Source organism: Phodopus roborovskii, unplaced genomic scaffold (genome assembly GCF_943737965.1).
Source record: "Phodopus roborovskii unplaced genomic scaffold, PHOROB, whole genome shotgun sequence".
Classification (NCBI taxonomy): Eukaryota; Metazoa; Chordata; class Mammalia; order Rodentia; family Cricetidae; genus Phodopus; species Phodopus roborovskii.
Genome location: NW_026126567.1, coordinates 20,508,005 through 20,534,451, shown reverse-complemented (window position 1 = coordinate 20,534,451; position 26,447 = coordinate 20,508,005). Strand labels below are relative to the sequence as shown.

At 41.3% G+C, this 26,447-nt stretch overlaps 1 protein-coding gene across 1 annotated transcript in view; it reads right to left on the bottom strand.

Annotated features, from left to right (window-relative positions):
* Positions 1–2,105: 2,105 nt before the first annotated feature.
* Rims2 (regulating synaptic membrane exocytosis 2) overlaps positions 2,106–26,447 on the bottom strand; it is a 380,476-nt gene continuing 356,134 nt past the window's right edge. Inside the window, exons 26-30 of the mRNA XM_051202763.1 lie at positions 7,350–7,491; positions 5,615–5,727; positions 5,183–5,284; positions 3,467–3,606; positions 2,106–3,035 (exon numbers count right to left, since the gene is read on the bottom strand). Coding sequence (XP_051058720.1) covers positions 2,817–3,035; positions 3,467–3,606; positions 5,183–5,284; positions 5,615–5,727; positions 7,350–7,491 — 716 coding nt within the window. The 3' untranslated portion in view covers positions 2,106–2,816. The remainder of the gene's footprint in view (positions 3,036–3,466; positions 3,607–5,182; positions 5,285–5,614; positions 5,728–7,349; positions 7,492–26,447) is intronic.

Genomic DNA, 26,447 nt, shown 5'->3' with positions numbered 1-26,447 from the left:
TAATTGGAAAGCATTCCAGCATATTTTAGTAATAAGAGCAGAAATCTTCTTAGACTTATAGACACAGTCTACTAACAGCAATGTGGTAAAACCAGGAACCATTCATGTCACCAGAAAGGAGAAATGGTGTGGTTGCCTGGAGACGATAACCCAGTTCACAGGATGATGGAGGTAGGCTTGGGGATGCAAGTACCATGAACAACATATGTAAAGAAAATGTTTTATTTAAAGTGTTAAATACCATCACCAGAATGAATTTGATTTACATCAGTCGGTGTTTGTTACAGGCCTAATCTGCCCACCCCCCCCCCCCCGTTTTTCCCTAACTGGAATTCCCTTTACTTGAAAACATTCTATGTACAGGGCAGCAACGGTCACTGGCATAGTGCTATTTACATGACGTAACCACAAGTTGAGGTGCAGACGTGTGAAAATTAAAAAAAAAGTACACAACTTTTAAAATAAATACTGCGTAATGACAAGTATGTACAAATATTCCACAGTCATGTCCTTCTTATTAAAATTAGAAATAATTTGTATAGGAATATGCAGAAAAGAGTATGCCGCTGCATGTTAGTGTCAGGGACATGGTAAATGTCTACTCTAAGGGAGAACAAAGACGCTGGGGGGGGGTCTATTAAACCAAATCGCTGCTGGTACACAGGTGTCTAAATTATTTCATAACATCGTGTTCCTTCTTTTCTCACCTTCACCTGGGTCTGTCATAGGTCGTCTCAGAAAATCAAGACACGATCTTGGTGTAGTTCATGTTGCACCACATAAAGAGAAGGCATTTTGAGTGATAGCTCATTTTTAACTTTTGCACCATATCAAGCATGACAGTTTTCAATGGTCAGCATTGGATTCAAAAGGAGAAACAAAGAAAATATTTTTTTGTGTGCATGGCCTCCATTTAAACAAATGGAATGCAGATGGATTTCAAAAATTATTGCAAGGAGTTAAAACCAATCTCTAAGGATGAGCAATCAAAGCATGGTAAGAAGAAGAAAGGATGGGTGCTTTATTACATTGACCAGTGACATTTCCTCTCATTAGGGACCTGGAGAGAAAACGGACCTTGTAGTGCCACTCAATGGTAAAAACTGCCCGTAAACCAAAGGTCCGGTTTTGACTTGAGGGATTTGCATGTAGACTTTTGGTGATGGCATCAAATAACTATTAAGAGGCAGATTGACTTTCTTCGAGTCCCCTAAAAATTGGAGCTTTAAAATTGTTGCAAATTTATGTTTACTATATTTCTTTAGAAATATAATTTGTGAAAAATTGAATCTTACTACAGAAAAATGAATTAATAAACAGCCCTGTGTTCCAGAGCTCCACATATTTAGCAGTGTTTCTATTCACATCGTAAATGGAAATCAGCTAAAGAAATTGCTTTAACAAATTAAAAAACAAACAAAACCTAAGACCTACAAATAATACTTAACCCCCTGTATGAATAATGCTGGTGCTAAAAACAAATTTGTCAGACATTACAATGCCGCATGATTTTAGGATTTTCCTGTAAACTCAGTTTTTAAGGTGAAAAGAAAAATTACCATGCACTGTACAGTAAACTGCAAATGTTCAATCATGTTCGTGGTCAAATATGTGCTGACTCGCTTTGTGTCCCAAGTCCTGTTGCCAAACCCTTTCGACATGCTTGAAACAAAGAAAGCTCTGGAACAGAACTGGGAAATCCATAAATTCAGACGCACCTGCGCCCTGAATCAAATACGGGTGTGAGGGGTCAGCTCAAAGACCTGTAGTGTTTTGTAGAGGGTTCACTCAGGGAGACAGGAAAGAAAAGGCTCAGAGTGAGGAGGCAAGTGACACGGAGGAAAGAAGTGAAAAATTTGCACATATCGAACTTCATAAGATCTGTATAGTGAACACGGAATATATTATACTTATTGTCACATAAAGAGGATTTTAAGTCCCTGCTAGAAAGTATTTTCATTTGTAATGTCTGCCAAAACACAGACTGTGATTAAAGAATAAACATGGTGTGTCTTGGTATCACCCTGTTGCATTCTCTCCCATTTTAAAACCATGCACTAGTGAAATTTATTTTTAAAAATAATATAAATTGTTGAAAATGGCTGATTTTTATTTTATTTTATTTTTATTTTTTTGCAAGTTGCAGCCCCGAGAAAATAATTTAAATATTCAGCTAATCTGTGTCCATGCAAAAAAAGTTTCTTTAATTTCATTCAGTACAGTGCAGTCACAGAGTTTTGATTTTCAGAGTCCAACACATCTTGGCATTAGTGAATGACACGCCTCCTGGAGCTCATCAGAGTCTCCCATAGTCCCTGCAGAGCCCCCTCCGGGAGGCAGCAGTAGCTGACTGGGCTCCTGACCACTTCTTTGGTCTCTTGCTTTTCACCTGATGCTTCCTAGGACTTCGCTCCTTGGCCTGTAGTGTGGCTTCACGGCTGTGAGCTCCATTTCTGTGGTACAACAGGCTTTGGGGTCAGATAAAAGAAGAAAAAAAAACGATAAAAATATGAAGGTGCCATTGAAAAGGGCTGACTGATTCTTTGAGATTAATCCATGGCTTCAGATTGGACCAGAACTCGATAGAGTGCCACTCAACTCCAAGCCTGACCGTTCTTCACAGCTGCTCTTTCACCTGAGGCCTGCGCTAGGGCACAATGTGTACGACTTCCTCTGAGAACACAGGATCGCTTTGTATCCCTAGACGTGGGCTCCGAAGACACAACGTCAAGCATGCAGTGTTACCAGGGGTTTTGACCTGTGCGTTTTCTTCTGTTTTTGTATCGCTGGTTGTTGTGACAACAGTTTGAGAGTTGCTATGAACGAGAGTAAGAAGGTCCAGTAGAACTTTCCAGAGATGACTGGGAAGCTCTTCTTGTCAGAGGTGCCAAGGTTGGATCTACTAGGGAGGAGGGAGGGAAGAGTTTGAACCACCCAATCACCATATTGGATAGTTCCAATTCGTCTAAAAGTATCTGAGCCACTCCCATAAAGGATTTGTGATCCATGCGGCCATAATCTCCCCAGACAATGATCTGTCGACAAGATAAAAGGCAATGTTAGTATAAACACACACATCACAACAGACAAGCAAAGTCAGAAGTAAACTGTGCTCAGCTAATGTCCTGCTGTGAAGGGCCAAGTTAAGTAGCCGAGTCTGATTAATGCCAGTGTTGCCTTTAACTCCCGGAAGCCAGGGTTCCATTAGGAAAACTGTGCCACAGGGTCAAGGGCTGAAGCCACACCAGGAAACAAGCTGGTGTATGACCCAGGTTTGCATGTCTGTGGGGAATTTCCCTGTAAGCAGAACAACAACAAACAGCTTTGACAGCACGGGCCTCTGCTTGCCGGCCAACAGAATTTCAGTTGTGAGGCACAGAGAAGAACTGGACAGGAGAGAGGCTAGATCCCGGGTCAGGCCCTGGGGAAGTCCTTTCCTGGGGCAGGGTCAGCCGTGGGTACACACCTGTAACACCTTTCCCTGGGGGCTCTCCTCAAAGGATAAGAGCTGCTGATACAGGGGCTCCAGCGTCTTTCTTGCTACCTTGGTTTTCTTCTTGGCTATGCAGACTCCATTGTCTAATAGATACACCTTGACATACGGTGCTGGGCAGAGAACAGAGTGAATGACAGTCATTGCTATGAAAGGCCCAGTTCACGGGGGCAAGGACAAGGCTCCAACTTCTCCCAAAAGCCACTGGCCTGCCCTCCGGTCAAAGACACAATGGACACTTATCAGGTATTCAGTTGTATGTCCACACAGCCTTTGAGGGTCTCCCCCCCACCCCAACTCTCTCTTGTATAGATTTCAATGTTGAATTAAATAAGGCAAATATGTTTGCAGTCCTGAACAAGATTCAAGAGCAATGCCTTAGTCTTTAAAGTACCAAAAGTTTGATTTCATTCAACATGCTTAAAATGGGGCCGTTTTACTCACCCCATAGCTCACTTTACCTCCCAAAGGCAATTATTAGCTGGGAATGGTGTGAGTACAAGCAGGGGGCTCTGAGGAGGTATGCTCACAAGAAACTTGGAGAGGCAGCTCAGTAGGAATTGTGTGACTAAGTCCTTACATGACAGACATTTCATGAAGAGCATGTCCCTGCAGCTCACTATTCAGTTACCCAAGACCTTCACAACACAATTGCAAAGTGATGCAGTCAGTGCAATCTACGTTATTTAAGAACTCCTTCCAGGACTGAGGAGTTGAGAAAGGAATGCAGATCTCTAAGTCTGTGCAGGTGATGGGATGGGGTCCTTTCGGGGCTCCCGAGTTTTATAGTCTGCATCCAATGCTCTTTGCACACAGCACACTTAGACTGTGACATTTCCATGCCTCCAAGTACCTTGACTTATAATGATGTTTCAATATGAAATGTGTGGCATCGAGTTGTGGTAGATGTTATTTACTGTCTGAGAGACCGGACCACGAGGTAAACAACAAAACCCACTTAAGAGTTTAATTAGTAAAGAGTAGGGAGAAGGGGTGTGCACAGGCCTGTCTGGAAAAAAAAGTGGCAAGAGAGTAATGGGTTGGGCGTATCTGCTTTTAAAGGTCACTTAGCACAAGTGCCACGCCACACATACTCATGGATTACGAGGCCAAGCTGCGTACAAATAAGGCCCTATGATGACTATGCATTTTGCCTGGATGTTGATGGCCCATGTGTGGCCAATCCTGGAGGTGCTAACACCTGGGATGACAGGGCATTTTGCCTGAATGCTGATGGTCACACAGGTGGCCGTGGGACTCTGGAAATGACAACCACAGAGTCTCTCCCATACTACAGGACTGAATGTGTGTCTTAGAGTAGCTAGCAATCATAGGCTTATGGGACTGCGTGAATCTAATCTATTTTTATTCTAACTCCAGAGCTTGAAGGCTGCCTAGGGACAAATCTGAAGTTCCTGGTAAACGGAAGAATAACACAAACCAGCAGCTAACTGGAAAGTGAACTTCTAGTGCACACACTGTGACAATGTGACTGAAGATGGAGGCCTCAACTGTGTGTGTATGTGTTCAGAAACATGTATGACCCCTACCAGATCTCTCAGAACATGTGCAGACTGCTTCAGTCCCCAAGCGGCACAATAATGGCGTTATCTACTCACACCTTGATTAAGAAGATTTCATGGAAACAACATAGACTGAGAAATGACAGTAAAATCTCTTCTGTTTTACCTGGCAGTGTCTTGGAACCTGGTTTTACAACGAGGCCGCGGGCCCGAATGATTTCCACCTCCAATTGCCCCTTTTTGTCCATCATTCCCACCTGAATATCACCTGGTGGGACACAGGGAAGAAAAACAGGAAGTAGGAGGAGTGCCTCTGCCAAAGAACTTGGCTTCAGACATTTCCCAGATGTTTTCTTAAGCCCCCAGATGTATTCATTCTTTAAGATTTACATGTTCTCAGAAGTATGCTGCTTTAAAGATGAAAAGAAATTACAAAAGGAAAAACAAAACAAAAAACCCCACAAAAACCTAAGAACATAACTTAAAATCTGGGACTCTTTATTCTTGCTGGTAATCTTGTTAATAAAATGACATCATGAACTTGAATGTTCAATAATCTAAAGGACAAACAATGAAACTACGTGACAGAAATGCTTACCCATTGCAGGAGTAGCCAGGGTCTGGCGTCCCACTAGCTGAGCAGGGCCCAGGCCATCAAGGAAATCACTGAACTGGCTGTCTGAGGCCAGGCGGACACCAGGAAAAATCAGACTGAAAGCAAAATGACATGTAGGATTAAATACTCAACCGTCCCTCCTTTCAGGCAAGCCCGTTTCCTGCTGGCCTCATTAGTGTGGCCAGGCTAAGGTGACACTAATAGTCACTGCACTCCAACATCCCAGGCCACCTCCCAACACTCTTGGTCCATCTTGCATTCTCTAGACTCCTGTGCCTGTCACCAGGCCTTGGTCTCCTCTTGCTATCTTGGCTCCTATGACTCCTGAAACCACTGTCTTAACTTCTTATTGGATTCTCTTGTATGGCTCACACCCAGCTCATTGCACACTGACTGGGATACTAGAAGGTAATATTTGTTGAATGAATTCTTGAGTGTTCATGTTATTTCTCCAATCAGAAGGTAAACATCTGAAGTGGAAGCCATGCTTGGAACTTGTGTGGGGGGACCATGCTGCAAACATTTTTATAGCCATCAATGGTTCACATAGGCAGTGCTCAACACATTTATCTTTCACTTTTCTTCCAGAACATATTTCTTTAGTTAATTGTATGGAGCGTGTCACACGCCTGTGACTGGGCCACTACCACACTCGTCTTTCCCTTAGGTCTCCATTTCCTTTGGACTTCCTTGATGATCAGCAAATCTATTTCTTTCCCTTCACCCCACGTCTCAAAACTTCAACCTGTTTATACAGCCCTATTTAAAAATTGCAGGATTATGTACTTCTCCTTTATTTGTATGGTCATGTTGTTCAAAATATCATTAGGATATATAATCAACTGTAAGTCAAGATTTCCTATGGTTTTGAATCTGTGAATTGGCTACATGTGTCTAAACACGGAACACTTTCATGTTGATGGCAGAGTGAGGCCCTAAGTCTCATCTTCCTCTCCTCATGTCCTCTGTGTCTAATCTACAGATCAGAACTCACTCAGTACTGCTGTGTGTTGGGGACAGGGCCACCCCATGCTTACAAACCTTTCCAAGTGTCTTATGGGAATGGATTAAAAAAAAAAAGCTTTTACAAAGAGAAAAAAATTCCCCAATTCCTCGTCACTACTGTCTTTGATTATGGCTTCACATATTTAAGGTAAATCATATAAATTTCAGTTCATAAATTCTTCAGTAGCATCTCCTCAACAAATCAAAGAGTTTTCAGATTAAAATTATTTTTAAATTATGTGTCTGGGTTGTTTTGCCTGCATGTATGCCTGTGGGCCAGAGGAGGCCATGGAAGGGAGTCTGATGTAGAACCGTAGCTACAGTTGTGAGCCAGTGTGTGGGTACCAGCTCAAGTCCATCCTCTGGAAAAGCGTCAGTCAATGCTCTTAACCTCTGAGCTATCTCTCCAGCCAAGACTGAAGATTTTAATCTTTCTACACAGTGTGACATGTATGTTCACTATTTCTGTGATCTTATTTATCATTTTAAGCTAGGACACACTATTTTATTTGTAGGTCACGTTGAGAGTCACACTGTAGCATCCTGTCATGGAGGTAAAGCACTTTATCTCCCCCAAGCTAATTCATTTGAAATTACATCAACTGATGAGTGTGAAACAAGTTCTCAGGACTCAAACAGCGAAGATGGAAACAGGCTGTGAGCCTGTGAGTTAGCTCTTGTGCGAGCAGGGCATGGGCCAGGCCTCACTCACTTTCCTTCGGAGCTGTAGCTGTTCATGCTGCCGTCTGTGGATTCCCGGCTGGCCTGCCTCGTCATCCAGTTCCTCATCTCCACGGCCAGGCCGGTTTCGGTGCTTCTCTGGACCGTGCTCCGTAGTTTTTTACCCCCGGCTTCTGCAGAGACAGAAATCCAAAGGCATCAATCGGGGTTCTGTCATTGCTGCCTGGTTACAGAACAGGCTGGCCAGCGCCCAGTAGACTGCAGATGTGAGGGACTGCTGAGAGAGAGTGATCATAAGGAGATAAGGTACTTTAAACACCTCCAAACGGTGTCTCTGAGTAAGCAGCATGAAGTGCCACTGTTTATTTGCACTTAAAACAGTGTTCCAATAATTAACATAAGAAACAAACAGGTTCAAACTGAGGATACTAAGCTTTGTCTTCACTGTGACACTTAAATTACCATATCAGTTTATGCCTCTTCATTCTGTTATTCATTGGAATTTTGAAATGCAAAATTAATTTATGCTTACCTTTCCCCTCAATTCCTTTTGTTTTAGCGAAAGAAATAGGCCTTCATATTACTTACAAAGAGCCAGATGGTGAGAGATACTCAAGTTTTAGCTTTAACTTTTATAAACAACCTTTAGGGTGACAGCTATGAAAAGGCAAAGAACGCTATACAAAGGGGAAATCCCTGTTTGATGACAGTTTTGAACCTGCTGGCAACTTCCAGAAAGATTGTATAATACAAAACCCCTGAAGTGTCATGGGAAGGACTCGGACAGCCATGTCTCAGTGGTTGTAACCAGTGGGGTTTTCTCTCAGAAGGCCACGAGAGGATCAGCGCTGAGGAAGACAGAGAAGTGTGAGCATAAATGAGCTAAGACCTGCTGCCTGGAGACCACAGCTCCAGAGAGGGAGTGGGATTTGAGCTGCGCTTGAAAAATTTGCCAGCTGAGACTCCAGGAAAAGAACAGTGTGTTTTGGGCAAGAGAGACTGCATGGACAAACGAGCAGACCCAGAGTTATCGTGTGTAGAGAGGAAGAGCCATGACTGAAGCGTGGAAAGGAGAGGTGGGAAGTGGGGGATACACGGAAAAGCCCAAACTAAGAGTCCGGCACGTTGGAATATGGAGCTGGGAGACTACCAAAGCCGAGTCCATTTGCTTCTTGGCAGGGCTATTTTATTCACACTGGCTATGGAAGCCAGTAGCTGTTGGAGATAAAGAGCCATGGGATGTGCTCTTCCGGGGGCTGGTATTAGTGAGTTCTCTTAAACGCTATTGGTGATGCTGATGCAATCAGATTCTTTGTGCCAAACTTCTCATATTTGCTCCTCTTTGAAACATTGCTTCCAACTCTACCGATTTCTCATGTCCAATTCTGATACACATTATAATGCCTTGGAGTCTACACAAAATGCACACATGACTGCTTTCCACCTAATCAGAAGATGCTATTTCAGATGAGTAGCATACACGCTGCACTGTTAAAAGTAAGAAGACAAAAGGCTTCCCCAGTGATGGGGGTAAGTTTTTCATCATAGAGGGATGTTGGTAATACTGACTTGATGAAATTCATTTCACCAAGCTTCTTACATTTGCTTCACTTTGATAAAGTTAAAAATACTAATTTGTAGCCTCCTGTGGAGTAAGGGACTTAAGCATGGCTCACCACTGAAGACTACCATTAAAAGTTAGACCCTGAAAAAAGATGTATGAGCCAAGTGATCAGTCCACAGACTAGCTCTGTTAGGGGAGTAAGAAGATAATTTATCATGGAAGACAGGGCCACCACCATCTTAATCAAGTCACTGAATTCAGCAGCACTGGGAAGGGTGCAATTGTATGTACCTCTCATGATATGAAGCAGTCCAGTTGTTCTGGACAAAAGTGTACTAACTGTTTCTAAGCAAGTCTTTTGGTTTTCAGAAGATACAGAAGGTGAAGTCACAAGGCAAATAGCATGCACAAGCAAAGCTCCAGACAAAATCCAGATATGGTATACTGTTCAAGGGAATTGGCCTGGTCTCTTCTAAAAAGTTAACACCATGGAAAAAAGGTCATCTAGATTAAAAGATAGCAAGGAGACAGAAGCCAGTGATCTTGGGTATATGCAATTTTGCCTTGTTTATAAAATGAAAATGAAGTAGGAAGTCTTTTTAACAAAAGCATAGACAATTTCAAGACAGGTAGGGCAAATTTGAATACAGATTGGATATTTGATGAGAAAGCTGCTCAACTCTTAGGTAGATTATAACAAGCACTATAATGAATTTCCTGACTATTAGATACATGTCAAATATTTGGATGCAAAACCATCTATTATCAGTATTTTACTTTCAAATGGTATAGAAAAAAAAACACAAAACAAATATGCACATGCATACGAAGAGTTATTAAAAAAAGATGAGGTGGCAGAGTAGGCTGTACTATACATCAGTCTAATATTAATGATGACCTTTTTGCATGTCTCTGTGTGGTGCAAGTGTATATGTGCATGTTTGCATAATTTTAAGGGCATGGGCCACATACACGTGGCGGCCTGAGGCTGATCTCAGGTCTTCCTCAGCAACATTCCATCTTACTCACTGAAACAGGGCCTCTCAGCTTGATGTCAGGCTAATCTCCAGGCTGCTGAGATTACAGGCAGCCCCCATGCCTGACATTAATTTCCATGGGTGCTTGCTTGGGATCCATATTCTAGTCCTCACACTTTGTTGCCATCTCCTTATCCTGGCAGCCATCTCCCTAGTTGCTAAGATTTATTATTTTATTTCAGAGTGATCTTCAAATAGCTACATCACAAAGTAGTATGATTTTTTTTCTCTCGGAAATCATGGAAACGCTAGGCTGATATGATGAAGACTGTGTGAGGGCTAAGTTCCTGTTTTGATGTTCATTCCTTTCAGCACTATGCCATCTCCTGAGACATACTTCCATGGCGTCTGAGATGTCTAGACACTCTTCAGTGTCCTCTGAGATGTCTAGACACACTTCAGTGTCCTCTGAGATGTCTGGACATGCTTCAGTGTCCTCTGAGATGTCTGGACACGCTTCAGTGTCCTCTGAGATGTCTGGACACACTTCAGTGTCCTCTGAGATGTCTGGACACACTTCAGTGTCCTCTGAGATGTCTGGACACACTTCAGTGTCCTCTGAGATGTCTGGACACGCTTCAGTGTCCTCTGAGATGTCTGGACACGCTTCAGTGTCCTCTGAGATGTCTGGACACACTTCAGTGTCCTCTGAGATGTCTGGACCCACTTCAGTGGCATCTGAGATGTCTGGACCCACTTCAGTGTCCTCTGAGATGTCTGAACACACTTCAGTGTCCTCTGAGATGTCTGGACACGCTTCAGTGTCCTCTGAGATTTCTGGACACACTTCAGTGTCCTCTGAGATGTCTGGACCCACTTCAGTGTCCTCTGAGATGTCTGGACCCACTTCAGTGTCCTCTGAGATGTCTGGACACACTTCAGTGTCCTCTGAGATGTCTGGACACACTTCAGTGTCCTCTGAGATGTCTGGACACACTTCAGTGTCCTCTGAGATGTCTGGACACACTTCAGTGGCATCTGAGATGTCTGGACACACTTCAGTGGCATCTGAGATGTCTGGACACACTTCAGTGTCCTCTGAGATGTCTGGACACACTTCAGTGGCATCTGAGATGTCTGGACACACTTCAGTGGCATCTGAGATGATAATACACACACACACACACACACACACACACACACACACACACAAACAGCATAGCGAGGAACCTAGGACATCCAAGGATAAAGGAACCTAGGTTCCTGACCATCTCAGGACACAGCACAGCAATTCTAAAACCTACTGTTTTCTATTCAGTCTTACACTGTGGAGCAAAAGTGACTTGAAAATACAGTTAATGGGTGATGAGAACCGGACACCACTTGGCTAAGAATAACAGCATTTTAAGAAAAGCAGGCAACCTTTCTGTTCACAGCTGCTTTACTCACATAGCCTCTTCACAAGTTTTAAATTCCCACTTTTACAGACAAAGTATCTGAGGGCCCAGCAGGTCACAAGGTTCCCTGGAGCCTCAGAGCCAGTGACAGGACCAGAATGTGTACTCAGTTGCCGGACTCTGCGTTCTCTGTTATCCATTAGCTCACTGTTAGAATATAACTAAGCACCCAGTAGCCATGTAGCTGATTGTGAGATGACGCAAAGCAGGCCTTGGGAAGGAGCCTGGTGGCCCGGGAAGGAGCACAAGCCCTGGTGTCACATTGCTTCCCTACTCTAACTGTATGGCAGGCACTGAGCAAGTCACCCCAAACATTCTCAAATTGTGAGATAATAAGACATAGTGGGCAGGACTCGGGTGATATCTAAAGAGCTTGGAAGAGTATCCTGAAACAAAGGTCTTCAGCCAAGGCATTGTTAGAAGATCCAGAGAGGGAAGATGGCAACAGGCTCTGACGGGTCTTGGCCACTAACTACGACCACTAACTAGCTACTTGCACAGAGTTCTCTAAGTCATAGTTCCTCTCAGAGTCTGGGACTACTGGTCTACGAAAAGGGCAGGGAGAGGAGAGCAGATGGAACCTGACACCCTTTACCTCTAAAGTCTGTGAATTTGTCTCATTAGTGTACAAAAGGCCATGATTAACAGCCCTGTGCTGAGGAGGTATGATACTGTCAAGGAGTCAGTTCCTAGCTAAATAACTTACAGTAGCCCTTATAAACTTGTCATTTTTATATATTCCATTATCTGAAACATTTATAGGCATATTTATACATTTTCAGCACCCTAAGAATCTTCATGTCACATTCACAGTAAATGAAATTTAACTTCACTATAATGCATTATGGCGATTCACACGTAATGCTCCAAATGATGAGACGTTGCTATGCACCCTAAAAACTGAATCCATGTAACAGAGAAGGTCTGTGAGAGTGAGACAAGTGAGGCAGGCACAAGTCTATGCTGGTCCTGATGGCCACGTTACTCTACAATTAGCAAAAGGGATTTTACTAACTGACGAAGGTAACTGATGAGCCGTTTAAAGGTAGGGAGATTCTGTGAGAGGGCCAGGATAGCCATTCCAGGCCTTTAAAAGCAGAGTGCTTTCTCTGGCTGGCTTCGGAAGAGGAAATCTGAGAAAGCAGAATCACAACAAAGATTCTTTGTGCCTTTGCTGGCCTGAAATTGGAAAGGGACACATGCAACGGACATCACAGTCACCAGAAGTGAGACCTAGCTGACAAGCAGCAAGAAAACACCTCCTAGGAACTGGATTCTGCCACCAACACAAGTGTCCCTGGAAGCCAGCCACTGGCAAGAGCTCAGCCAGTTTTTTGATCTCTGCGGCATTACACATTATCATCCTGTGCTAGGCTTGGGATGCAGTAAGAAGGTGCTGGTCTCAGACGCTAGGTGTTATAACAGCAGCAGAGGAGGACAGCAGGTTCTGGTTTCTGTCTGATATATTTTTAAATGAATCATACGTAAAGCTATTTTATTATGATTGTGGGGGTAGTCCAACCGAAACTGTGACAAATCTAGGTCTGCTTTGTAAAGGGAATACCTGTGCACATGCATCTATACATATATGCATAATATATTAAATAACACACAAGGAGTAAAACTCGTATCTAAAGCCCAGGTTGGGTTGTGGTGGGGCCCTTAAGCCATTCACTTGGGTGTAAGGCATTTTAGGCATTATGGGAAGATGCATGCAGGTCAAAATGGAGTTCTTCAATTGCCAAACACCACAGGCAGATGGCAGCCCACACAGGAAGCATCCATGCCATTCTGCTCTGTTTTACCTCGTGACTCATTTACTTGGCACTTCCTGTATACAAAGAAAGCTACCTGGTTAAAGGTCAGAGTGTCAGTTTCCCCTAATACCAAGAAACTCTTCAAGTGGCCTGACAACAGAAATCAAAATGTCCTCATTGCAGCTGACTTGGGGGATTATCTTACTGCCCTTCCCAAGACTAGGCTTGACATATGACACTGAGCTCAGTTTCTTGGGGCTATATTCTAAATCCCAGATGCACAGGAGTCACCCTGCTTTGCTCACACCAAGGAAGTCTCATCGATATAGTCAGAATTATTCTGGCTTCATAATTTTCTTGCTATCATTAGGGCAAGAGTTTTGGGAGCAGGATGGAAGACTGGAATAGTCTTTATTTTTAGTGCAGACCACAATTCATGTGCTTTAAGTTAGTGAGACAGTATCATATCCAGAATTACTACTTTTCAAAGTGACTATCATTTAGAGAAGTCATCTGTTGTTACACAACAAGGGATTTTTAAATGCAATAAATAAGGATTTCTAAAACAATGAAGATATTTTTGGTAACAATCTTGGGATCTGCGTTTGTGTAGATCCTGCGTTTGTGTGTGTCCTTACAGTGAGAAAGCCAAAGCTTTCTTTTTAGCAGCTGACATTTACACTTTAAAAAGCCATTAGTGATTTCACGTTTAGAGTGGTCTTCTATGGCACTCACTCTATTCTTCAACTTCATTTATAGAATTCCCTCCAGAGTGCCCACCAGTGGCCATGGTAGCCACTGTAGGTATAATGCCCCATCAATAGATTTCATACCAGACATGAAAAGAGACCAGTTTGTTGGCCTTTTTCCTGTAAGTTATCACTGTCATGTGTAAGTACTATAACTACATACAAAGGCTTAGGCACCAACCGGTCAGGGATTTTCACTATAACAAATATAATTCAAACCTCTGAAAATGTAAACAAATTAATAAAAAAAATCCATATCTTAAAATTTCCTTTGGGTTAATCCAAGATCTCCATAGAATGTGAAGCAGAAATTAATGGGAATTAACAGGTGGTTATCAAACTTGTTTCAGAATTCAACATAAATGCACTTAATCCAAAATCTTTGCTATACCCACCATCAAAATTGAAGAGCGAATAACTGAAGTTAGGTGTAGTCATGTGACTTGTCTGACTAGTGAAATCAAGCAAAACCACTGGGTGTGGCTTCAGGGCAGGAGACTTACACAGGCTTATGCATAGCCACATTCGTTGTCCTCTCCAAGGAAGCAGATAACAAAAGTCTCTGTCAGCCTGGGCCCCCGAGTACAGACACATATACATGTCTCCACTGCAGACACGGCTTATTTTGTGTAAAGCCATTTATGTATTTTTGGTTGCCCTTAGAATCCAGCTAAACTTATTCTGACAGATACACACAACAGCCTAAAAAAGAGGCTTACAACAGGGACAAAACTCAACTGCTAAATTCAAAATTAAGGAAGGAAACGTAGAACCACTGTTATCTTGACTTGGAACTATGCAGCACCATTCCAGATACAAAACCTTCACAGATGCATTCTTCATAGCAGCACAATATGGTTATTATCACAATTACCTACTACATGAGAAAATGGGCCAAGTCCACCACAGGCAAACAGTACATATTTTAATTTCAATCTTGACAACATTGAAGCCTACTCCTGTTTTCCAATGTGGGTTGGTTTCCACCCTCAGTATTTCAGACACTGACTTTTAACTTCCAATGAACCAGTGACTTGAAACCTCATTTTCTCCTTGAATGTTTTATAGACAGTGTTGGGGTTCTAATCATTCATGCACTTCTCTATGAAAACAGGGAAGATGTCAGTGTCATTGCTAGCTCACTAACCTTTGGCCCCATGAGCACAGTGACCACATACACTTAGGAGAGAGTAGACATTTGTGTTAGAAGCAGTTACTCCCTATAACACACACTCATTTCAGTCTTTGGACATGTCCCGTTAGATCCACCCACACCGACAAGCGGGGATCTCATCAAATGATGCCCTGGCAGTCAGAGGGTACTGAATGTATTATAAAAACCAAACCAAACCAAACCACACTGTGGAGTCACCACCATGAATAGCTGAAAAGGGCCCTGACCTTTTTTGTGTGTCTTAAATCATTGGTAAAACACAGGGATCACAACAGAGGACCTAGAACATTCTTTTTCTTCTTGAATTCCTGTAATTATTAATACTAATTTTTAACAAAAAATAAGCCAAGACAATGACACCTCATGAGGCTTGTTAGGTATTCTCAACACAATAATAGAAACTGTAGCTCCCAGTGGTTTCCCTGTTTGTTTTTACTTGTCTGTTTCACTGGATTTTCACCTCTTCTCTGATGTTGCTGTTCTGGAGCTGCTGATCCAAAGTGAAACCATGAAGAGAGTTGTTACCATACTTCCTGGCTTTTCCCCTTAATTGTAGTCATGCCAGTCTCTACAATGATGGTGAAACAGCACTGATGCCCTTATGACTCTCACTGGATATCCTCGGCACCATTCCACACACTGAGTGATCTACCCTGATCCGCACACTGTGAGTGATCTACCCTGATCTGCACACTGTGAGTGATCTAGGCCTGATCTGCACACTGTGAGTGATCTACCCTGATCTGCACACTGTGAGTGATATAGGTCTGTTCCACACACTGAGTGATCTACCCTGATCTGCACACCGTGAGTGATCTACCCTGATCCGCACAGTGTGAGTGATACAGGTCTATTCCACACACTGTGAGTGATCTTAGATGTTACAAATGGAAAACTATGGACAGGAACTTAGGTCTCTGAAACTCAACATTCTTATCTGTTAAGTCCTCGATGATACTTAGTTGATGCTGTTGAGTACATGACCGTGAGTGGTGTTTAACCAACAGTGATGCATAGGGTTAGATATTGTATGTGACAGGTCTCTAAAGCTGTAAAATGTCCTACAAATCTTTAATTGAAAATGACTAGAATTGCATGTGAAAGTGGTTAAACTAGTCTACACTTCTCCAGCTTGCTCTGTATAAATCACCATGGCCTTACTACACTGAGGGAGTGACCTTCTGGCAAATAGACCAATGAATCATCTTCTCATCCAAACTCACTTTTGGGAGGGGGCAGAATTACATTCGAAAGTAACTGGGAACACAGAATTGAACTGAATTTCTGAAGAAAAATATGAAAGTATTACCAGCCCACTTTATACAATTTTGTTCAAGAAGCAGGTGGAGAACTGTAGAACTTCCTCTTCATTGCAAACTTCTGGAGCCAAGGGGAGTAAAGGAAAAGGAAATGTCTCTCAGTAACAGAGCAAGGCTGTCAATGGGAAAATGTGCTTTAATAGTCGGTTTCTGCTGCCCACACCAAGAAGGGCTTGATTGAGTTAACACAAGTGACTGCTGTTGCTACCTTGCTGTTTTAAACTGGATCTTTTGGGTAGTGATTCTTACTCTTATATGATATCATAAATTGAATAGCCATCTTAATATGAGAAAAAAGAACTGCACATCACACAAAGGTTCTATAACATAACAATAAGTGGATGAGAGTGTAGGATTTTTTTTTCTTCTGAGAAGCTATTGCTATTGCTATATGTAAAAAGACTTGGGTGACCAAATTTACAGCAAATTTAAAATATAAGAAAGCCATGTCATTTATCTTCAATTTCATCTATACATTTCCCTTTCCTGACTGCTCACACTCAATGAACAAAGATGAAAACAACTAAATAGCAAGCTATTAAAAACACCTAAAGCCATCAAAATAAAAGGTGATTCCAATGAGTTTAATAGTCAGCCTTTTAACTACTGCTAGCCATCTTCTATAATCAAGTGATATTTGTTAAGTTTTTTGTCTTGCCAATTATCTTCCTATGAAAAATATCCCATTATTTGGCTATAGACATTAACTTTGTCACATGTCGCTTTTCCTCCTGTTTTGCAATTAGAGCATACATATATGGCTATATCCCTGCTGCCACTAACTTCATCTCGCAAGCCACTGAGTTCAAGAAGCAGATGCCAGGCTTTCAATCTAACAGGGGTGATGGCCGGGAATATCTGATTTCTAGGAATGGGTCATGTGTACACAGTGACTCACGGTCAAGGAGATGCTGGACAGACTATGCATGGAAGCAGCAATGCATGCAGCTGGCTTCTGCAGCATGGCTGTGGGCATCATGTCTAGCCTCCAGTTTAGGTTTCTAGGCCTTTGTAGAAGTTCTATGGTCTGATCCAATTTTTATTTACCAAATAGTTTTTCTGTCCAAGTGCCCGATTTGTGCTTTCTAAATAACAGATATCTCATACTTGTTCCACTTCTAATTTGATTAATATATATACATATATGTATATATATATATTAAACATCCCAGTCTATATAGTGACAGTTCCCAATGTAGTATACAGAATGTGACAATCAAACCTTCTTGTACCTACAGGAAAAAAAAAAAAAAAAAAAACAGTTGATTGATTAATCAGTGTGTTCCCTTTCACCTCTAATAGTATGTTTCTTTCCTGGTAAGTACATAGAAAACAACTTGGGCCAGGCATGGTAGTGCATGTCTTTAATCCCATCACTCAGGAGTCAGAGGCAGGCAGATCTCTGTGAGTTTGAGGCCAGCCTGGTCTACAAAGCGAGTTTCAGGCCAGTTAGGGTTGTTTGAAAAAAAAAAAAAAAACCTGTCTGGAAAAACCAAAACAAAAAACAACAACAAAAAGACCAAAAAAGAAATCAGCCTTGGTCATGTCCCATTCACTTCCAAATTTTGTGCTTTCTCAGGACAGAGTGTAAAGGGATACATGTTACATATACATGTGCATATTGATATATAAGTTACATATATATGTAACATATAATCATCTGATTCCCACCTATATAAATTGTTTGTTTAGTGGTGAGATAAACTAGTAAACAAACAATGATGTCCCAGGGCAATATGTACTGAGTTCTGAACGTATAGCCTTAAATCACTAGGACTGCATAACTTTATGTCAGTGATGCAAATGTTCCATCATGGAGCAGTGTTCAATGACGTCATCACTAGACACACGGGGCTACTGAGCACTTGAAATAAGTCTAGTGTGACTGAAGGAGTAAAATTTCAATTTCACTAACTTATTTAAAGTCATAGAGCCATACATGCATGGCTAGTGGTTCAGGTACTGGATAACATGCATCTACAGGTCCAGGAAATGGCAAAATGTTTTAAATTGCTTCAATAAGGGAATGGTTAACATAACATTGTCTCAACATATGTATTAATATATATGTATCATTATTATATGTATTATTATCTAAAAAATGTATTATCCTATACTTCGCATATAAAAAAAGCTAAGCGAAAAGAAATTTACTTTCTCACTTCGGTTGTTAACTAACCTGACAGAGGTGGAATTGCTATTTCAAATCTAGGTCTGTACAAGCTTTTCTCCACGAAAAGAAGCTCTTGTGGTTTGTAGAAGAGTTTACAGGTAGATGGGATGAACTGAGCACTAGGAGTCAAAGTAAGGTATGAACAGAACTCTGGAGCAAGGAGACATAGCTTTATAAATTTAGTAGTTAGATTTGGGAAGACTTAGAACATCGGCATAAAGGCTTTCCTTACAAAGAATGGAATCTCGTTTGCTCTACATCGGCGGTTCTTAACCTTCCTAATGCTGTGACCCTTTAACACCTCATGTTATGGTCCCCAAGCCATAAACCATTTTGTTGCTACTTATAACTGTACATTTACTACTGTTATGAAGTGCAATATAAATATCTATGTTTCCCATGTTTTCAGGTCGAGACTTACAGGTTTAGAACCACGGCTCTAGAGGAAATGGGATTGGATACAGAAAGCAGAGAGAGCAGGTGGTGAATTATCAGAGATTTCGGAGGTAAGACCATTGGCTCCAAACAGCCATGTGAACAACGAGAACAAGAAGAAACAACTGAGAAATGCTGGGAAGGAAGCAAATTTCCTTGGCGGAAGTTGAAAACTCTATGTCCTCTGGGTGGTCACATTTGGTCAAATGTGTTTGTTTGTCCCCAGTAATGTTGAGATTTAAAACATTTGCTGCCAATGTTTTAAAGTTTAGAGGTTTTATGGGGGGAAAAAAAAGTTTATGAGTGTGCTGAGGACAAAACCAAAAGTTACCATTGTGCCAACCTGGAATAGAGTCAGCCCGGCATTTCTCAATGACTCTTCAGTCTCTCTGGTTGGCTGTCCCCAGTCCCCAGCCCTTCTTCATCTGGACAAAGGCAGCCACTTGGGGTGATGTCAGAGAAGGTCAATAGTGCCCCTTTTCACTGGCCCACAGAAGCAAATTATGATGTGGTCTAAACCCCCACACAGGCCTAAGCTGAAATCTCTTCTCTGGAATTTAGAGAAAGGTACAGTTTACAGAGTGGTGGGACTGTAACACATAAACTCAGAGGCTACCTGCTGCTGCGGTTCACTGGACATGTCCTCTGGGGAACAGAGCAAAAGAGAGCTGGCCACTGGGGTAAAAATGAAACAGCCTGTGAGGTGGGAATGAGGGCAAGAAAGGGAAGAGGCTGCTGTGGCCTCCTCTATGTCCATGTGAAGCCCAGATGACTTTGTTTATAGATTTTGTGAAAAGTCTCTGTAAGTACATTATTCTCTCTCTTCTCTCTCTCTCTCTCCCATTATTTTCAGATTTTAAATAAGAGAAATATTTCAAACCTAAAACCGTAACTATTATTATACAGTAGCATTTCCTTCAAATGCCTTATAAACACACAGCAGGAGGTAAATCTCCTTCCTTCTCAAGCAAAAACCAGTACAAATGAGGTAGAATAAACACAGAATATCTTCTTTGCTCAATAATAATGGCCTAGCACATGACAGCAGAGAGCATTTTCATTGGGTGGATACAGTACTCAGTGGCAAAGGGTGATATCATCCTCAGTAGTGATGGGTGGTTGCCATGACAACTTCTTAGCCAGTTTCTTTTGTAAGCCATTGCATTACAAAATGACTCCACAGGGAAACTCTGTCCCATTGCTAACTTTGATTTAATGAATCTAGTAAAGTATGAAGGCAAATTGGGGTCTACATTTAAGATTCCAATTACTTTAAGCAGTGTTTCTCAGGCTGCGGGTCAAAACCCGGGTGTGGGGGTGAACCACCCTTTCACAGGGTTGCCCAAGACCACCTGAAAACACAGATTTTCACATTACAATTCATAATAGTAGCAAAATTACAGTCATGAAGTAGCAACAAAAATAATTTTATGGTTGGGTGTCACCAAAATTTGAGGAACTGTATTAAAGGGCCACAGAGTTAGGACCATTGAGAACCACTGCTTTAAAAAGGGCACTCTCTGGACCTGTCTGGATAGCAAGAGACACTGACTCTTAGGTTAAATATGAGGTAAAGTGTTCATCGATTTATTTTTTTTTTAACCTCCAAAATATCTTGCTTTACTTTGCCTTAACTAACAAATCTAGTATAAAAATTGTCTCATTCTTAAATATGATTTAGGCTCATTTAATGAAATTTTTCATATAAAATTATAATACAAGAAAAATAGCGCCTATAAAAAGATCCACAGTAGCTTTGGTGATTTGAAAGAAAATGGTCCCCAAAGAAAGTGGCACTATTAGCAGGTGTGGCCTTGTTGAAAGTGTGCCACTGTGGAGGCTGCCATTGAGGTCTCATATATGATCAAGCCATGCCCAGTGTCTCAAACCACTTTCTCAGCCACCTCTCCAGCATGTCTGCCTTCACACTGCCATTCTCCCACCATGACGATAATGGACTGAACCTCTGAAACTGTAAGTGAACCACCCCAATGAAATGATTCCCTTTATAAGAGTTGCCATGGTCATGGTGTCTCTTCACAGCAACAGAAACCCTAAGACAGAAGTTGGCACCAGGAATGTGGCATTTCTATGAAAGGCCTGGCCATGTTTTTGTTTGGAGGAATTTGAACTTTGCTACTTTGGGTTAGGAAATCAGCAGTATGATTTAAGTGCTGCTTAATGGGCCATCGTAGTAGGAGCATGGAAAACAGAGGTACAGAGGGTGAACTGTGGGGCCTGAATCAAGGGCTTTCAGAGGAAAAGAATGTTAGTTTGTGGCTTAAAGACCGGTCTTGTGGTATTTTGGTAAAGAATGTGGCTGCTTTTTGATCTTGTCCAAAGAGTCTGCCTGAGGCTAAATTGTGTTTCTGGATGAATTCCTAGGATAGAGGAAATCTCAATACAGTCTAGTATAGACTTTGTTGTGTGGTTATTAGTGGTAACTCTAATGAGGATTTATAATGAAAAGAAGCAAGCTGAGCAGGGTAATTTATAAAATGTACAATTTGTGGAGAAAAGAAACACCAGGAAGTGAAATGGAACTAGGTCCAGTGTTCAAGGAGACAAACAGATTAAGAAATGGAATAGCAGGAGTGGTAGCCTCAGGACAAGATCCCACCCAGCTAAGCTTCCAACTTGTGAAAAGTAATTAAAGAAAAGCTTAGAGCTGTGTGTTGTGGCCTACACCTTTAATTCCAGCACTCCAGAGGCAGAGGCTGGCGGATCTCTGAGTTTGAGGCCAGCCTGGTCAATACAGCAAGTCCAAGGACAGACAGGTAAGCTTAGGCAGTGAAGGAAACCATTGAAAACAGAAAGCTGGTGAAGACAAAATTGCATGAGAGGGCCATGTCATAGCTCCAGAAAGGAGTAGAACTTGGCAGCTTCAGCCATGTGGTTCTGGCTTTAGAGTTAATTATAGAAGAAAGGGGTTTGGAATTTTCCTCCACGACCAAGGATAGTCACTGAGGCCAGGCATGTATGTGTCAGGGTTGTCCCTGAATGGAGGCTTAGAAAGGCCATTTCGTGAAGCTGTAGCATGGAATCCTGGATTGCCTTTGAGACCCCAGGATGTTGAAGATGCCAGGGCTGTGGGATTCTTGCCGAGGAGAGCTGCTAACAGGGCGTGGAACCAGCCCAAGAGAAAGAAGTGTGTCGCAGTCAACAAAGCTGAAAGGAGTTGGAGATCTGAAGTGCTTTGACATCAGACATGGAGATGCAGAATTTGGAGTTTGCCCAGCTGGTTTTCGGTCTTGCTTTGGTCCAGTGTTTCTTCAGTATGCTCCCTTCCCTACACTTTTGGAGCAGTAATGTATATCCTGTGCCATTATATGGTGGAAGTTATGTGATCTGCTTAATTATTTTAATTTTATATGGGATAACAGTTAAGAGATTGCACGAATCTCAGAAGAGACTTTGAACTTTAAAACATTGTTGAGACTGTGGTAGAGTACAGGGACTTCTGAAGTTGGGCTGAATGTACTTTTTGCATTATGATATGGCTACAAGCTTTTGGGGCCAGGAAGTAGAATGTGGTTGTTTGAAGGAAAGTGGCCCCCAAGGGAGTGACACTATTAGGAGGTTTGGCTTTGTTGGAGTAGATATGGTCTTGTTATAGTCATGGTGTCACCATGAAGAAGGTCTTATATGCTCAAGCCATACCTAGAGAGTCAGTTCACTTCCTATTGCCTGTAAATAAATACATATAATACATATAATTCTCCAGTATCATGTCTGTCTGCATACCACCATACTCCCAGCTTCTATGCTCTGTGCCATGACAATAATGGATAGAACCTCTGAAGTGTGAGCCGCTCAGTTAAATGTTTTCCTTTATAACAGTTACTTTGGCTACAGTGTTCCTTCATAGCCATAGAAACCCTAAGACAATAGTCTACACATCTTTTTCTTGCCCCAGCTTGGCTTTGGAAGATATGTAAATACTATGATGAGAATTAAAATGTCTGGATCACACACTGAGAAGCAATATATAGAGATAGTTTTGTTGATATTCAGCTGAAATGGAAAAGAACAGTACAACTATTGGGTTAGTATTTGTAGCTACACCCGTTTTCTGCATTTAACAGGGTTATACTGATGTACATGGAGAATATTTTACTTTAACAGAGCAAAGGTGAAGTTATAGCTGTTACTCAACCAAGATGGTTTCTAAGACTTAAGCATACTACTAACCCACACTAGGATTCATGTCATTCCAGGACACAGGTGGCCCCTTAAATGTGTTTGTGTGTGTGTTTATATAAGTCCTTTGTTACTGAGATAGTTTCAATACTGCTCACAGTGGCTTGCACCATTGTGGCTGGCTACACTGATCTTACTTCAATAATCCTCACAGTCTCACTATCATCTTTGGATGTTCCCCCTCCCCTTTGGTTTTCTAGTGCTTCCTAAGGTACTTTCATTTCTTTGCTTATTTTTTTTATAATTTAATTTTCAACTGACTGGTACCCAGAAGGATTAAATGCTAACTTACTTAGTTACTTCGTGTTAAGTTCACAGGCTCTCTTGTGTATGGTGGCCAACTTAAGTTTCAATCAGAGGTGGTGGGTATAAAATATTAGGGAAATAAAATGTGTCACATAGTATACACATAACTAACTAATGGGGACACACAAATGGCCTCTGGGAAGCCCTCATGCATCAGCAACTTTGCCACATAAACATTTTTCCTTGGAATCAATGAGTGGGAAGCTGTAGGGATGCTTCTACAATTACAAATGGAAACAAAGCCTAAAATAGTTCCTATATTCTTATAAGTGCCCCAAATAATCAAATACCCTAATACATACTAATGGTCTGTATTGAAGGAAGACTTACTATTGGAACCAAATAGGTTACACAGTGACAATATCACCTGTTCAAATAGGATCACTAATAAAATAGTTTATGTGATTTATAAATTGTTAAGTAACAGGAAGAGTAGTATTCCCATCACTTTTATCTGAAGTAGCCTCAGAGGTATGGAGATCATCTTTCTGGAATATATGCAGAGGAAAGGATGAAAAACAAAAAAACAAAAACAAAACAAAAAAAAAAAAAAAAAAAAAAAAAACCCCACAAACTTGCAAGTATGCCAGAAAGAGAAACAAAGATCAGTCTATACAGTGAGTTAACTGTGTATAGCCTGACTCAAGTCAGCCACACTGGAGTTTTTTACTATAGGCATTGTGTTTACCTTCTCTGAGTGTGTATTTTCACAAGAGAAAAATAACAAAAAATATTCTTGAAGAATTCCCATGAGATAAAAGAAAGGGTTACATAGAAGCTGCACAATAACTATCATTGGGCTCAGCTTTTGAGATTGCAGCCTCCTACAAGGAGATGATACAGCTCTTAGGAATTAACACTTGAGGCTCTGTGGTCAGCAGGGGAAACTCTGGACCCACAGTGCAGGCTCAGATCCTAATTCTAGCACTTGCTTTCAAATGTGAGCAGGATGTTGATTTATGAGATGTTGGAAGCTCATGATATTGATGCCAGAATCGGAATTTCACACTCTCTCAGGGGACCCTTAAGTCTGTAATCAGGCTTTCTTAAGGGTTCTAACTATACTGTATTTCCCCTAGCTAACATTTAAGTAATGCACCCACTTCACATTCTCATAGCTACAGACACATCAAACACCCTCCATGAGTATTTCTGAATAAATGATTGAATAAATGACTTTGGCCTCTTTATTGACCTCCTGGTCACTTTCTGTAGAGAATGGCAATGCCTAGAGAAAAGGGGGGGGGGGGGTTTGAAAATCTTAAAAATAAAAAGAAAGGAAGAGAAGAAAAGGGAAATGCTGGCTTTGGTGTCCACCTGCCTTTACTGAAGACTGATAATTTAATCACAGTGATTAGGGTACTACTGCTTCCATGAAATAAACTTCTCTACCAACATGAAAATCATGTTGGGAAGCATTTCCTTTCCTTGTGACTATAATAATGGTTCCAGGTACGTTACCCACATGAACTTCATGTGTTCTGCCTGGGTGTCCTGCTCTGGACCACTGGGGTCTAAGTCTCACAGATCTGTGGGAATATTGAAACGGTTTGTGAAAACACAGGAATTTCAAGAGTGCAGGATTGTTGTGAAACCAAAGAAGAGTTAAGATTCATTTCTCTTGGCTATAAGTTGACTCTGGGCCAGCAAAGATTCATTTGTGGAGAGTCCCCTCCTTTTTGTGAGTAGAGACATATATGGTGCATTTAAAAATGCTACCTTCCTTGTGGAACATTTTGTCTTGGCAACTCAAGAAGCAACATTATGGCAGAGAAACCTATTCCAGTTTCTCATGTGTATATGTAGAAACTTCCTTTGGGATTTCTCTGTAGGAGATACAGATAAGTGAATGTATTTTCAATTTTGAAAAATCTTCACATTTTGTTTCAGCCTTTCCTACTGTCTCAAAAATGCTTTTAGGATGGTGTTTTGCAAACGCCCAAATACTAGAAATAACTTAAGAATGATGATAAGTTATGTGAAATAAACTCAAGGTTGAGGAATTGGCATTAAACATGCTTAGAAATAAGTCTACATTTTATTTAAATGTATGCATTTTTGAGCACACCTAACTTTGAACTATAGCTTCAGTATTCATTTGGTTAGTGAGTGTGTTCAGTCAAGTATCCATAAAGAATAATCTAGAACTTGAGGGCTGAGTACAGGGCTGTGCTTGTGATTCCAGATTTCACGCGCTAACTCTAGGGCCAACTGGCTGGGAAAGTTTTTAGATTCTTCTTGCCTTAGTACCCTCAACTGTGATGTGAATGAAACATGGCTAATAGGGGTTATGGGCCCTTAATGCTAACCACGGCAGGGTATAAGCAGTATCTGTCAAGTAAAGAGCTCTAAAAGTCCTATAATTTTAAGTAAATAATTGCAGTCAGATGTACATGTACAATACCGAAAAACAAGGATAAGTAAGAAAACCACAAGTCATGGTTGCATAGATTTACCTTAGTGTAATATCTGTATCTATGTGTTGTTGTTTATAGGGAATTGATATTCAACAACAAGCTAGAAGAAGCTTGGATAGCTGCAATTATTCAGTCTGAAGAGTGGCCATAGCATTAACTGCTCATTAATTGTACCTCCCTCTCCAGAGAAAACATGGGAAAATTTTATTCCCATGTGTCTTTAAGTAGGAAGTTAATTTCTTCTGAACTAGGGCTAGGTAGATTCATAGTAAGAAATAATAACAAGCAAATCTTAATTCTATGCAGTAGAGTTCACAAGATGACTAAATTACTGAGGGTATAAGATGGACATAGTTTACAAATAACAGTATTTCTAACGTTATTATATACATTAATTATCTTATTGACAAATTTTCAGTGTTGGTTGCCAAATCTTATATGAGAGTTCTTCATCAAAGAAAAACGGGATTTGTTATTCAAAACTTCACGAAGGCCTGCCAGTCTCCCAGTGAGAAGTTTAACATAGCCAGTCCCCTTTACTTCCAAAGGTACCCTGGAACAGCAGAGACAGCCAATGGCCAGAACCACATACTGCAGCTAT